This window comes from Tyto alba, unplaced genomic scaffold (genome assembly GCF_018691265.1).
Source record: "Tyto alba isolate M040663 unplaced genomic scaffold, T.alba_DEE_v4.0 Super-Scaffold_28, whole genome shotgun sequence".
NCBI lineage: Eukaryota > Metazoa > Chordata > Aves > Strigiformes > Tytonidae > Tyto > Tyto alba.
Genome location: NW_024881302.1, coordinates 16,497,750 through 16,510,983, shown reverse-complemented (window position 1 = coordinate 16,510,983; position 13,234 = coordinate 16,497,750). Strand labels below are relative to the sequence as shown.

At 45.7% G+C, this 13,234-nt stretch overlaps 1 protein-coding gene across 4 annotated transcripts in view; it reads left to right on the top strand.

The window, feature by feature from the left end:
• Window positions 1-13,234, top strand: part of NPRL3 (NPR3 like, GATOR1 complex subunit) — a 45,374-nt gene that overhangs the window by 30,697 nt on the left and 1,443 nt on the right. For all 4 annotated transcript variants that reach the window (XM_042798311.1, XM_032983560.2, XM_032983558.2 and 1 more), the window contains 2 exons: window positions 7,071-7,260; window positions 8,411-8,603. In XM_042798311.1, the coding sequence (XP_042654245.1) occupies window positions 7,071-7,260; window positions 8,411-8,603 (383 nt within the window). The remainder of the gene's footprint in view (window positions 1-7,070; window positions 7,261-8,410; window positions 8,604-13,234) is intronic.

Genomic DNA, 13,234 nt, shown 5'->3' with positions numbered 1-13,234 from the left:
AACAACAGTGCATGATCAATGTTTGCCAGTGCTGTTTGAGTGCTAAAATGGCTCTTTTAGAGTGTGTGCCTTCTCTCTGGTGCTTACCTATCTGTGGCGGGGTCCTGAAGGTCAACAGCAAGGCTTGTTTTCATCATCCTTTCAGCATGTATGGGAGGATGAAGGATGATGCTGTGAAAAGCCATGGAAGTGCCTTCTACAGTCTGAAAAGGGGAGGTGAGAACTGCGGTTGCAGAAGACTCAGAGCCACATTGGCAAGATGTGCATGAAGGTGAAGTAGACCACCATGCACTGGTGGGCTGTTTTGAGTCAGGGCAAGCTTCTTTTTGGTAAAGTGAAGCGTGACAGTTCTTGGGGGCGTTTACACTAGAGAGGGTTTTTTCAATGTTTTCATATCAGTACATTTACTTCTACTTTGATTTACCTATATAGAACTCATTGTATTGTTGTTTTGTTAGGAACTAGTCTTTTAAGAGAGATTAATCCAATCCCTGTCCTGAAGTGGTCAGGCTCTAATTGTAATTAACAGAGATCTAGTTGATAGAGCAATTAATCTGATGAAGTGTGGGTGGATTTTTGTTCCACTGGACAGTGATAAAAGATGCTGTACTCTGAACTGTAAATATTGTCAAATTGTATTTGCTTTGCCTTTGAAAAAACTTAACAAAGTTGGGACTTTTGGCTGCAGTTTTGGTTTTTGTGTACATAGGAGGGGATGTGGAGGTTTTTTTTTGACTTTGAAGATTTTCATTAGTCGTCTGTTATCTCATGCTTTTCATCATGCTGATTGTACTGTCTCTATTTCTGAAGGTCATCTGTGCTAGCAGGTCAGTCCTGTGGGAAGGGCTGTATTTCTTGCAGAAACTGTTATGGTCTCATGGCATCCATCCCATTTGATTCTTGTCTTAAGCATGGGATTGGCTCCCTCCTTTTGGCATATGCTTCTGGGTGGGCAAAGAATATGGAAGGCATTAATAAAGTCCGTGATGCAAAATAGGAAAGCTGTTAAAGAGCTCTTCCTGGTTTTATACAAAATTGTACTGCTTGAGTTGAAAGAGGACAAAGTTATTTTTGTTTGCTTACTGTTATATGGGTGGAATTGATCCATTTCTTTGGCTAGATAAAAAAAAAATGTGACACTGGCATTTTTATACTTGGGGTGCTGTGGTATTTTTTGGCTGGTAGGAGGTACAAACAACCTGCAATACCCTGAGGAAGGACAAGACTGCCTTGGAAGATGGAGTGCATGTCTGCATTCTGCTTTTGGTGTCTCTCTGTCAGGTAGGCATGTCCAGGGAGTGGTGTCTGCCAGGACTGCCAGTGCTCAGCCAGGCCCTGTGCTAGAGACAGGAATTCTTGAGCCTGTTGTCTCGATCTCTGTTCCTGCCTGGGATGACAAGCAGTATATTGCAGTTGAACTCTGTGGTGGTTGTGTATCGATCAGTGGTTTTGTGCTTATAATTTGAAAAGATTTTGATATTCATATAGCAATCTCTCTGCTAGCTTCCCTCTCTCTTGTGTGTAACCTGCTGTGCTTGGATAGCAGCGTTGCAGCAGTGTGAGGATCAGCCTATGCCTACAGCTCAGCTGATCTAATGATACCTCGGTGCTGCTGAGAGGCCCTGGTTTTCCTTTCTACTCTCAGGTGCATGCACACACACCTTCCTCCTTTCCCTCTTCTGCACTAGAGCTCTGGCTCCTGTCCAGCTTGACTCGATTCACTTAACTTGTTTCAGCCGCACTAGTTTTCTGCCAGGTTAGCAGGTGGAATTTGCTCAGGGGGAGACCCAGCAAGATCCAGGGCTGGTGCAGAACGAGGGAGGCACTTCTGCAGCTGGGGATGTGAGTGAGGAAAGCAGAAGCTATTTTCCCTTTTTCACAGTGGTGAGTTGTCTGTTGGCTCCACCATGCTGTGTAGTGTCACCCGGACTTGCAGCAATCCAGTGCAGCCTGGGACTGTCCTGAACAGCAACCGGCTTAGCTCATGCTGCTGGTGCTGGATCTCACCAGGGTGTGGCCATGGGGTGAGGAGATCCTGTGAGCTGATACAATAGGTAAACTCCTCTTCCCTTTTGGTGTGGTTACTGGAAAAGAGACAGTTTGCATCTCCTCTACCCTGACCCCAAAGAAGCCGTCCTTCCTTCTGCTGCCTGGGAACTGTTGGTTCCTGTCCCTGTGCTCTCCTCTTGCACGTGTGGCACAGCCTTGATGTGATGGCAGAGCACAGCAAAGCAGAGCTCTGGTGAGGTTCAGTGTGGTGCACACCCTTTCACAACCTTCTGTGAAAGCACAGAAACACTTGGTGACCTAAAACCTTTAGGGTGGCACATGTTCATTGACAGAGCACATGGACTAGGCGCTGCAGTTGGTGCATGGGAGTGCTTTAAGCTGCTTTTCACTGCAAGGCTTTCTTTGTACAATATCAGAGTTTCTTCACTCAGCTACTCTGCACTAAGTTTCTTTGCAAACCAAGAGAAAGGGATAGTGCTTGTGGCTTCCCCTCATCCATGCATTATGGTCTCAGCCGGTTCATCTGTTTCTGAAGAAGCTATAGCAGCTCTCTAGCCTGCCTTGAGGAGCAAACGTGGACTAGCAGGAGGGATCTTTCCACCCATGCAGAAGGAGTGTATCTTGGCGAATTAGACATCCCATTTCCTCCCTGCATCCCCTTCACTACAGTAGCTTTTTGTCATAATGTACGTTGTTATTATTATTGTAGTTATCTAATTCTCCCTAGATGGGGCTTAGATAACTGTGGAAAAAAACAGATGGGAAAGTATGACAGCTGCCGCTGAACAAAGTAATGTTTAATTTTTCACTTTTGTTTTAATAAATCTGGCCAGCCTGTTGGGAGTAAGGCACCGGTAGATGAGGCCTGTGCCTTATGCATCCGGAAAACGTGCTGTGCTTTGTGTAACAGCTCGGTGGAAAATGAGCATGTCAGGGGATGGGAGTGGGAGGAGAGCTGCATGCAAATACTGAATAGGCAGCTGTGTCTTCCGAGAGACACGCTGCAAATGGGACTGTTCTGCTGGGCATCTGGAAGGCATTAAGAGTCACGGGAGCTTTTATTGGCAGAGGTATGGGAGTAGTATTAAGGTGCATTTATATTCAGTTGGACTAGGTATAGAGTCAGGGGTTTTTTAGCATGCCAAGTTAAAAAAAATAAGTCTTTCTAGGCTTAGGGCATGGTTAAGCTGAGAATTCAAAGCTGTTACCTAATGATTTAAATGGCAATATTAGACAATAAATGTTTTGTCCTACACTATAGGGATTTTCAGAGACTGTTTTTTGTAGAATAGGGAGAAGTTTTAATAGCTGATCTGTTTTTCATAAAATAGCGTGGTTTGAATGATAAAGGTAATATATTTTAGCAAACATCCATTTACCTCAGTGACTTTGAAGGTGCTATATCCTACTGAGCCAAGGCAGCCCTTAGTTCTCAAGTCAGACCTTGAAGAGTACATGTGTCAAGTAACTAAACAATCCAGACTGGAGAAAGGGGGCTTCTGTGCTTTGGTAGGCAAAACAAGCCGTGTTTTAGCTAAGAGCATATCCTCATTTAGCTAAGAGTGAGTGCTTCTGGGTTGCTGTTTTCCCTTCCCTTTCCTGTTGCTGGTCCCAGTTATCTTGGCATTTTCCTTAGCTTTTTAGGCCTGGGAAAGAAAACAGCCTTAATCTTTGCAGGAAATACAGTTTTATTTAACACGTTACTTGAGTTTTAAAAATGCTCCCTTTGGTTCCCAGAGAGAGAAAAGAATAATGAATGCCGGATCTTGTCCCTCCAAGACTCGGGGCTGAGCTTTCCTCTGACTGTCCCAAACTGCCCAGATGGGCTGACGTGTTTTCAGAAGCTAATACATCTTCTCTGCTTTTGTCAGTAAGCACAAAGCGATGTATTGTTACCCGTGCCTTCCGTGCTGCCTTGCATGGCAGCACGCTCTAACTTCGCCCGGGCCCCGCTGCGCCGCGAGGGAGAAGGAGGGGACGGCCGCGGGCGGATCCGTGCCGGGGGAGCGGCTCAGATGCCACAGCAGACCCCCTCACAGCAGGCTGGAGAGAGGCAGCATGGGGAGACGGGAAGGATGAAAGGAATATGGATGAAATTCAGAGTTGATCGTTAGTTAAATTAAGCAATGAAAAACGTTTTGGTTTTTATTTTCATCACTGTCCTGGTGTTTCAGCCAAAAAAGGCTGGCTATGGATTCCTACCATGCCAGATGATGTCTGAGTGGAGGCAGTCCTGGGATTGAAGCATACCCTTGCCTGGGAAGCTGCTCCCAGCCCTTTTGGCTTCAGCAAGGAGCCCAGCTAATCAAGTAGATGGAGACCAAGCCCGAAGGTAACCCTCTATCTCTGAGGGAGGAAGAGCGTTTCCGACAGCCAGCGCAGCACAGATGGTGCAGCGGAGCCTCTTCTGCAGACCTGTCTGCAGGCTCCATCAGAGCTCAAGAGGAGCAGATGGAGAATGGATGTAAATTAGGTGTTCGTGTCCAGAAGGACAAGCGGCAGAATGTATTAGCAAAGCCTCTGCTATACTTTGTCTGTGAAAACACTTGCTGCTTTGGTAAGAAATAGGTTTAAACCTGGAAAAAGTGGAAACAGTGTGAGGCACGTTTGCAGTGATGGCACAACGCACACCATTTTGGGCATGGTGCCAGTTGCATCTCTTGGGCTTTTTTTCTAGGACTAGATTTTAAGAGGTACCAAATTCTCACTGAAGTCTAGTTTAGTCAATGATCATCACCCTTTCTTACCTAGGGGTGGTTGTTCAGGCTCACTTCAATATGGAAGAATAGTTTTCTCTAGTTCTCAGGTTAGTCGTGGCCGATCTCCAGCTCTCCCACTGATGACACAAAGGCATTTGGCAGTCGTCGGTCGTAAAGCTGTAAGGCCACTTTTGCCTGGCTGCTTGTTCTGCTGAGCCACAGCTGCTGGCTCAGGGGTGGCTTTTTAGATACTTGCACAAGAGCACGGAGGTGAAGGTGCATATGCAGGCTTAGAGAGTGCTAGAGGAGACTTTCTGTGTACGTGGAACTGTAATGAAAGCAACTGGCTGTTCCTGTAATTCACGAAACCACCGAAGCGACCAGTGGAGGTTGGTCTAGGTCAGGCCCTACCCGGCAGATTCTGCAGGTCTGGAAGAGCCTATTTTACTGTCTCCTTGAATTGTCTTGGATTTTTCCAGGGTTATTTTGTGCTGTGAAATGCACAGACCTCTTTCATTTGATGTGAAACAAGCTAATCAGACATCACTGTGTGCCAACAGGTTGGAAATTTAAGTAAAATGTATGAGACATCTTTCCATCCAGGCCTGCATCTGGAAGGTTTTTAGCAATGTATTCACTGGCGTAAGCCTCCTGTCTCTTCCAGGCTGATTTCAGATGTTAACAAAACACTATGCATTTGGTAGCTTTTCCAACCTTCCTCTTCTGTAGATTTTCTATTAAACGTGTAAAGTGAATTATGGCTTTTCTGAAAAAGATATGTTTGAAGGCAATCCCAGATAATGTGTTTTCAGATTAAAACCCATTCAGCCCCCAAAAGTGGTAATTCCTGAAAAGACAGGGTGTGGGTCTGTCTGCAAACAGAAGATGTTTCTTTTGTGATTTGATAGCAGAGTTGAAACTGAGAATTATAAGATTTATGGAAAAAGGAAAATTATGTGGGCTGATGAACTTCAGTTTGGGGCTTTTATTGAGATTTGGCCCGTTATCCTGATGATTAATACAGCAGAGCTAGCTTCCTTCTCAGAGTCTGAGCTCATTCTGCATGTGTTTCTCTCACCAAAACAGTGTTGGTTGCTATGAAATCCCCAAACAGCTTTTGTCAGTGAATCAGTGTTTTCAGAGCCATTAGCTATGGGAAGGGTTGCCTGCAGTGATATGAAAAGGCTTTTTGTGCAGAAATTCAGACACGGTGAGGCATTCTGAATGCTCCTCCAAAACTACTGAAAATAAGCTGTGCCAAGAACCTACAAACACTTGTCCCTCGCTCTGCCCACTGCTTTCAGCATCACTCTGGGGACATTGTGCAGGTCTTCAGCTGCTGGAACACAAAGGTGTTGTGCATGTTTGTTTTAATATGAGAATCATCTCTCGGCGCTTTTGAAACTTGCCTGTCTGCACCCTAAAATCCTAAGTGCTTTATAAGCTTGGCCTCTCCTATTGTTGCAGAGGGACGGCGAGCAAATGGGGGATGTTAACTCTTTGCATTGCGAGGGGACTCCTTGGCAGCAGCAGGCTGCTGTCTCTTGCCAAGGTTTGCTGCTGGTCGTGCTGTTTCTGCCTCGCTGTGTCCTGGCAGGGCTCTGCTCTCCAGGCTCGCTCCCACGGTTATGCAGCGATTTCCCATCTGACAGCAAATGGCTTCTACTTCTGGGCACCTCTCTTGGTTGTTTCAGCTCTGCCCCATCACCCTGCCCTCTCCCTGGCTTTCTAGGGAAACCTGCGTTTTCATCTGACCACTGGGATTAACCCTTTGGTGATTACTGATTTTAGTGGGCCTTGTGTAGAAACCGGCAAGCTGATTTCAGGGCTCGCGCTGCTGCGTCATGGGCACCAGGGCCTGCATCTGGTTAACTCATTTTTCCATGTCTGGATGCTGTGAAGGAAGTCTATCCTGTTTTTTTTTGTTTTTTTTAGCGCCTACTAAGCTTGTTTTGTTAAAAGAGGCTGGAGCAGCTCTAGGTGGGCTTGTATGGCCACATGTCACGGCGGAAGCATTATGTGGTGAGGGCATTCAGCTGCTCTGCTGGACCAGTGCTGGGGCTACGGCAAGGGGCCAGGGCTGGTTTGTTTGAGGACACTGGCTGTCCCGGTCAGTGTTGTATAAAGACATGTTGATCACTGAAGGCTTGATTACAGCCTAAGCATCCACAGAGGCTTTGGGTGTGAGGAATGTGTGTGCCTGGTCACCTTTTTATGATTGGAGAAGGGATAAAACTGTTGGGAAGGGGGTGGGGAAGCTTTTCTCCTTGTGACTTCTTAGTCACAAAGCCTAACCTTTGTGCATTGTTTTCCTCCTGTATTTTATTTCACGGGTGTTTACTACCTTATTTCTCACTGCAGACTCAGCTCATTCAAATGGTGATATGGATGCTCCAACACCGGCTTCTTATTCAGCTTCACACTTACGTCTGCCTGATGGTGCCGCCAAATGAGGAGGATTTCCGAGCCCAGGATGAAGACATGCCCTTTACTGCCAGAGTTGGAGGCCGAAGTTTAAGCACCCCCAATGCTCTCAGCTTTGGCTCTCCAAGTACAAGCACACTTTTCACTGCTGTTGAGACCACAGCCCACTTTTAGAGCTTCCCTTAGCGATGCCTGGGGTAATAGGGCCTCGGTAACAAGACAACTCGTCTTTGCTGCACTGCTTGCTAGTTAGGTCCAGCCCTTCTTAAATACAGAGCTTGGCATTGGTGAAAGTCTTAAGGCCTATTACACCTTAAATTCTTGTTTTTAAAAAGCAGCGGTGCTTTGCAATTTGCAAAGTTCTCATTTTGTCATGTAAAATATTTTTATCAGAGGTACTTCTATTTTTTTTTTTTAAGTAACTTCCTACTTCCTTGCTGTACTCAGAAGTTTGTCTGGCTGCACTGCTGTTACTGCAGAACTTTGGTTTTCAGGAGAGGAAATAAATTGTGAGAATTTGTTTCAAACAGTATAGGTTTCTGTGGGCCGTAGAGCCACCTAAGGAGATACAGAGCCAGCTGTCATCCTCACAAATGGTTGCCTTTCTGTTTGTTTCCTGATTTCTTTAATCTCCTCAGTGCCATTCTTCAGGGTGATTCCAGGAAGGCATTTTTTCGGGAGTATAAATCAGATACAATGCTGAAATCCCTAACTTTCCTGCCTGTGCTGCTATGAGCAGCATTCTCAGAACGTCAACTGAGGCTGGATATCACGAGAGATTCTCTGTACAACTTTCAGCTCTACAGAAGTCATGAATTAGGGCAGAAATCTTGGAATGTGAGTCAGATCAGTCTGCGATCTGCTTATTCTGGCTCACTCACAAGACGATATTGCTTCTTGGCCTTTCTTTCTGCTTGCTCCCACCTTCTGTGCTGTTAGGCTTTTCATGTTACCACTTCATGGTATTCCAGCAGAGCTGGCTGGGAATTTTCTTTTCAGATGTTTTTTATGGACTGTTTATGGTCTCCAGAAGTACAATTTTCCACATAAATTGATGCCTTCCTTGAAACTTTTGACTTTCCCATTGAGAAAATCGCTGTGTTGTCATATGACTAATTGCAGATACATGTAGCATTTGGAGAGCCACTTTCCTTGCTCTACAAATCTGAAGGGATTATTTGGAAAGACTGCATAGAAACAGCATGAATTGATAATCTTTGCATCGTTATCCTGAGGAATATAAAAGTTATATGTCTCTCTTTCTCTTCCCCTGATAGCTAGTAGTGATGACATGACTCTGACAAGCCCTAGCATGGATAATTCCAGTGCTGAGTTGATACCTGGTGGGGACTCACCCCTAAATAAAAGGATGACGGAAAATCTCCTAGCAAGCTTGTTGGAACATGAGCGGGAAGCTATCCTTAATGTCCCTGCTGCCCAAAATCCAGAAGATCTTCGCATGTTTGCAAGGTAGGAAATGAGGAGTGCAGAAGGTAACCTGTTTTTTTTTCTTATCCTTGCTGTTATATTGCAGGATTGGTGTGGACTCTGAGCAAATCCTGTTAGCTTGGGATTTCAGAGGATAGATTCTTTTGGGTTTGCTCCCCTTACACCTATTTCATCTGTGCACATTAGTTTTTGACAAAACTAATGTATGTGTCACAAGAACACTTGTTAACAGAGTCCTGGATGTATGAAGGAGCATCAGGGCGTATGGTTGGAGAACAGGGACTTCAGTGTTTGCCTGCCGGTTTTCCCGTGTCCACACACAGTAGACGTAAAACTGCATAGCCCAAAAAAACCTTCTCAACTCACAAACCAATGACCTAATCATGCTGATGCTGTCATTTTGTGTTTGTTGATAGTTCCAAGCCAGCTATCCTCTATTTTAGGGCTTGTAAACTCCATGCAAATATGAGACAAAGAGCATCCGACACAAAGCCAGCCTGAATACTTCTACAGACCAGTCTACAAATGTTTCAAGGTCCGTTTTGAAGAGATGAGCTGATCATTATGTTAGGTTAGTTAGGTTAAAGTCATTAGGACGTGTGATTAGTAGCACGGAGTTTGGTTGTTACAAATTTCAACACAACAGAAATACACAAGATGTGGTTCTGCACATGGTAAAAAGCAGAATGACTTCCTAACTAGCCATCTGGGAATAAGGTGTGGGGGAAAATACTTTTATTTCCTAAGGATTTCAAAACACAGTGGCATCACTGGAATGCAGCTTTCACTGGTTTTCATACTTGTGGAGCAGAAAAGCACCCGAGGCGAGTACTGCAGCTTTTCCTATACTTCCCAGATTCAGTTTGTAATCCCCTGAAAACCTGGTTCTTGCCCTAGGATGGATATAGTTAAGTAGCCTAGAGAAACTGTAATAGCAAGGAAATGCACTTCTTGTCTGCGGCAAAGTTTGCAGCTATGCTGTGCTCGGGTATTTTTATAGAGCTCTCCTAAGCTTGTAGGTCGTTACTGCTCTTTGAGTTACTCCTTTTACATCTCCTGTAAACTGTTGAGAGGATATTCTCTGATTGAGAGGCAACACTTTGGCCATTTGAGAACTTTCAGAATGTTTTTGCCTCCTTATCAGATAAGTCATTACAAAACCAGTGAGAAAAGAGAGTAAAATCAACATCTTAATTGGTGATATCTTAAGACAGAATCTGTGGGGGATGCTTTGGACCACTTTAGTGGCAATGCGGATTCTTAGTTATCCTAGGGAGAGGAAAGGATTTCATAATTGCTCCCCTATCACTTCCCTCATCTGGGTAAAGCAGTCGTTTGAAAGCTTTGGAATTGCAGATGCAAAAAATTACTTTGATTTCTTCATAGAATCAGCTGCCATAACCAGGCAGCTGTCTGAATGATGTTTATTTTGCAGTTTGCTCATGCACCAGGTTCTTTTGCAGATCCCCAGGATGGCTTTGCTAAGTCTGAATTTCCATTCTAGTATGGACTGAATTGACAACAGCATAGCTTACTGTTAAGTCAACAGTGAGGGAGAGAGAAGATACGATAAACAAATGGGTCCTGTGGGTAGGATGCTGGAGCATGCAAACAGAAATGTTTGCAAGACGCTCTTGGTTACCGGTGGCTTTATGAGACACCATGACTTGGAGGTTGTGAATGTATTTTCTCTCGTTTCGTGCCATAAACCATCAGAGATGAGTGTCTGTGTAAACCTATTGCTCTTAATGAAAGTGGAAACAATTGCGGAGAAGCCGCTGCAGTGAATGAGCTGATCTCCCTCATTACCCTAATGCAGGTTACTGCGCCAGCTCTTCTTTCTGCTTCATTTTGAGGAACAGCAGCCTAATGAGGGCTGCGCTCTGGCGAGTAGCTCTGCTGTATCAGCTGCCTTCCAGAACAAACTCCTGCTATAAATGCATAGTTAGCGTGCTAAATATACTGCAACTGCCCTTCCAAGTGTAGTTGTGTGTGCACACAAAGGGATGGGCTATTTTCATCAGAGCAGTAAAGCTCAGCCCGATCCATTTTCTTGTGCCTCTGAACGCCTGTTGCTCATGAAACAGATGGCAGAGAGAACTTGTGCCTGTCCATTGCTACGCACAGCTGGTATTTGCAAGACAGAAACCTTAAGGGGAAATAAGGAATACTGACGCTTGGCTCTAGCACTGGCTGCATTAACCTTCATTACATTGAATGGGAATTGAAATCCAAGTTCTTTCCTTAGATGCTGATGGAGGAGGGTTGGCATGTCCTTCCAGTAGTACAGTTAAGGAGACAAGTTCTTCTTGAGCTAGATCTTTGGTAACGTACACAAAGCATTTCTCACTGCACATTAAGCGGTGCTTTTGAAGACAGTTTGAGGCCTTCCTTAGTTTTCTTCCAAGCCATGGCAGTGGGGCTCACTTTCAGGATGTTCTTTCTTGCTCTTGGATTGGAAATGGAGATGCTTTATGCCACTGAGGAAAGCTCATTGGTGGCACTGAGCTATGGACAGTGCTGCTCCATTTTCAAGCAGTGCTGGTGAAAGGGATATCTCCTTTGCCAGAAGTAAGCTAATTTTATTTGAATGACTAGTCTGAGATAATGCTTCTTTTTTTAGTGCATAAGAACACTACATAGCTGTTAGATGGGCAGCTCTTATAACTTGAAGAGGAGGGAACAGTGATGAGCAATGAAGAGTAATATTTCTTCCATCACGGGATCTGGAAGTGCACATCTGTCAGCAGAGACATATCTGTGCAACTTGAGAGGGACTCAAATGCAGCGTTCCTGCCCCAAAAAGTGCCATCTTAAGTCCTCTTTGGGTCCCATAAATGCTCGTTGCCCCGAAAGGCGAAGGTAGTGCTCGTCTTCACTGGAGCTGTGAGCCCCAGGTCACAGCTTTATGGATTCTAGATGGGCTTTTGGGAAAACTTCTTCCCCGGGAGGGTGGTGCAGCCCAGGATGGATTACCCAGGCATGTGGGGGGTTCTCCATCCTTGGTGAGGTTCAGAGCTTGACTAGAAAAAGCTACAGCAATTGGCAAGAGTCCTGCTGGAGCAGGATGCTGGACTAGACTTTGGAAGTGTCTTCCAGCCGGCATTTTTGTGATATTCTTTAATATCCTTTCTAGCTTTTATTGGAGTGGAAAATATTTCATCTTGACCTGTTACAAATCCAGACACTTTTTGAATATAGGATGGATTTATTTATTGGAAAACTGCTTAGTCTGTGTTGCTGTTGAAAGCCAGGTCGTAATCATTTGCACAGAAGACAGCTGGGCCAGGAGGTGAGAGCATGGGCAATCACAGTGAGCAACTTTGTAGCAAGGCGAGAATAGGTAGCTTTTAAAATCTTTTTCAAAATCACTTTTTGAACAGTGATACAAGTTCTAAAATATACAAAAATTTCTGTTAATACCTCATGGAGTGGTCTGGTTTGACACATAGACACACACACACACGTACAGACCGATGCTGTCCCTGCTCTATGGGGACTTTTCAGTGCACACTGGTTGCCGTCGGCCCAGGGGAGGAAGCCAGTTAGTTTGATTTAAATACCCAATGGGAGATACTGCAAAAGGCAAATGCACAGCCCAGATAGTGGAAAGGTAAATACGACTGGAGCTTGTCTGTCTGTTGTTTGTTTGTACTGCAGGTACAGAGACGTAGCAGTGATGTTCTACATAATGGTGCCAACTTGAGAGCTGGCAGGTGAACGTCAAAGCAGAGGGGAGTCTGCGGTGTGCTGGGAGCTGCGCAGCCCCGGGCTGCCTGCAGGGACGAGGCGGGGAGGTTCCTGGCTCTCAGCTTACATACACTGTTTGGGGAACAAGACAGGGGCGAGAGGAGGGACGTAGCAAATTGGGGAGCAGAGAAACCCCAATGGCAGTGGCCTAGAGGTGACACCCACTCTGTGCGGTGTAGAGGGAGGGTGTGATAGAGGGAAACTTGTTGCACAGTGATCCCTGAAGGGTAATGGGCGCCAGGAGTGCTGAGCCTGGGCAGCAGAAGACAGCCAGGCAAACCTCGGTCCTTCAGGGAGCACAAGAGGCCCCATCCTGCTGTCATGTGAAAATGGGCAGGAATGCTCCGGGGCGTATTTGGTGTCTTTCAAAGGCTGTTCCTGCACGAGGACTGCGTGAACGAACTGGGAAACGGATCTTGTCCTCTCCACTCATTTTTACTGTCGGTTGGCATGAAGCAGCAGCCCAGCATATGCCTGAATTGCAGATGGGGTATGGAAACACGAGGGAAAGCTGCTGAAGCACGGAGCACAGTGTGATGTGTAACACATGGGGACGCACAGCTGTCTGCATAGCTGGGGAAGTGATCCTGGCATTCGTGTCTGGGCTGTGACGGGTGGGAGTACTGGAGTGACGTGCAGCATGGTTCCTACGTCTGGGAGCTTGGTAAGACAATTAAGAGGCTGAGTAGCAAACTCGAGCTCCATCAGGAGGGCTGGCTTGGTGTTCCGGCTCTGAAGGATCTCAGGGAGCGGGTCCTCAGCCATCAGGGACTTGCTGCAGTGATTTGTCTTAGACCCTGCTGTGATTGCCTCCGCAGGGCTGAGGTTACCTGATGGCTGTAGCATGGTGGTAGCCAGCAAAGGGGTATCTGTGCTGTGTCTGTTTAAAGAGAACTGGGAAT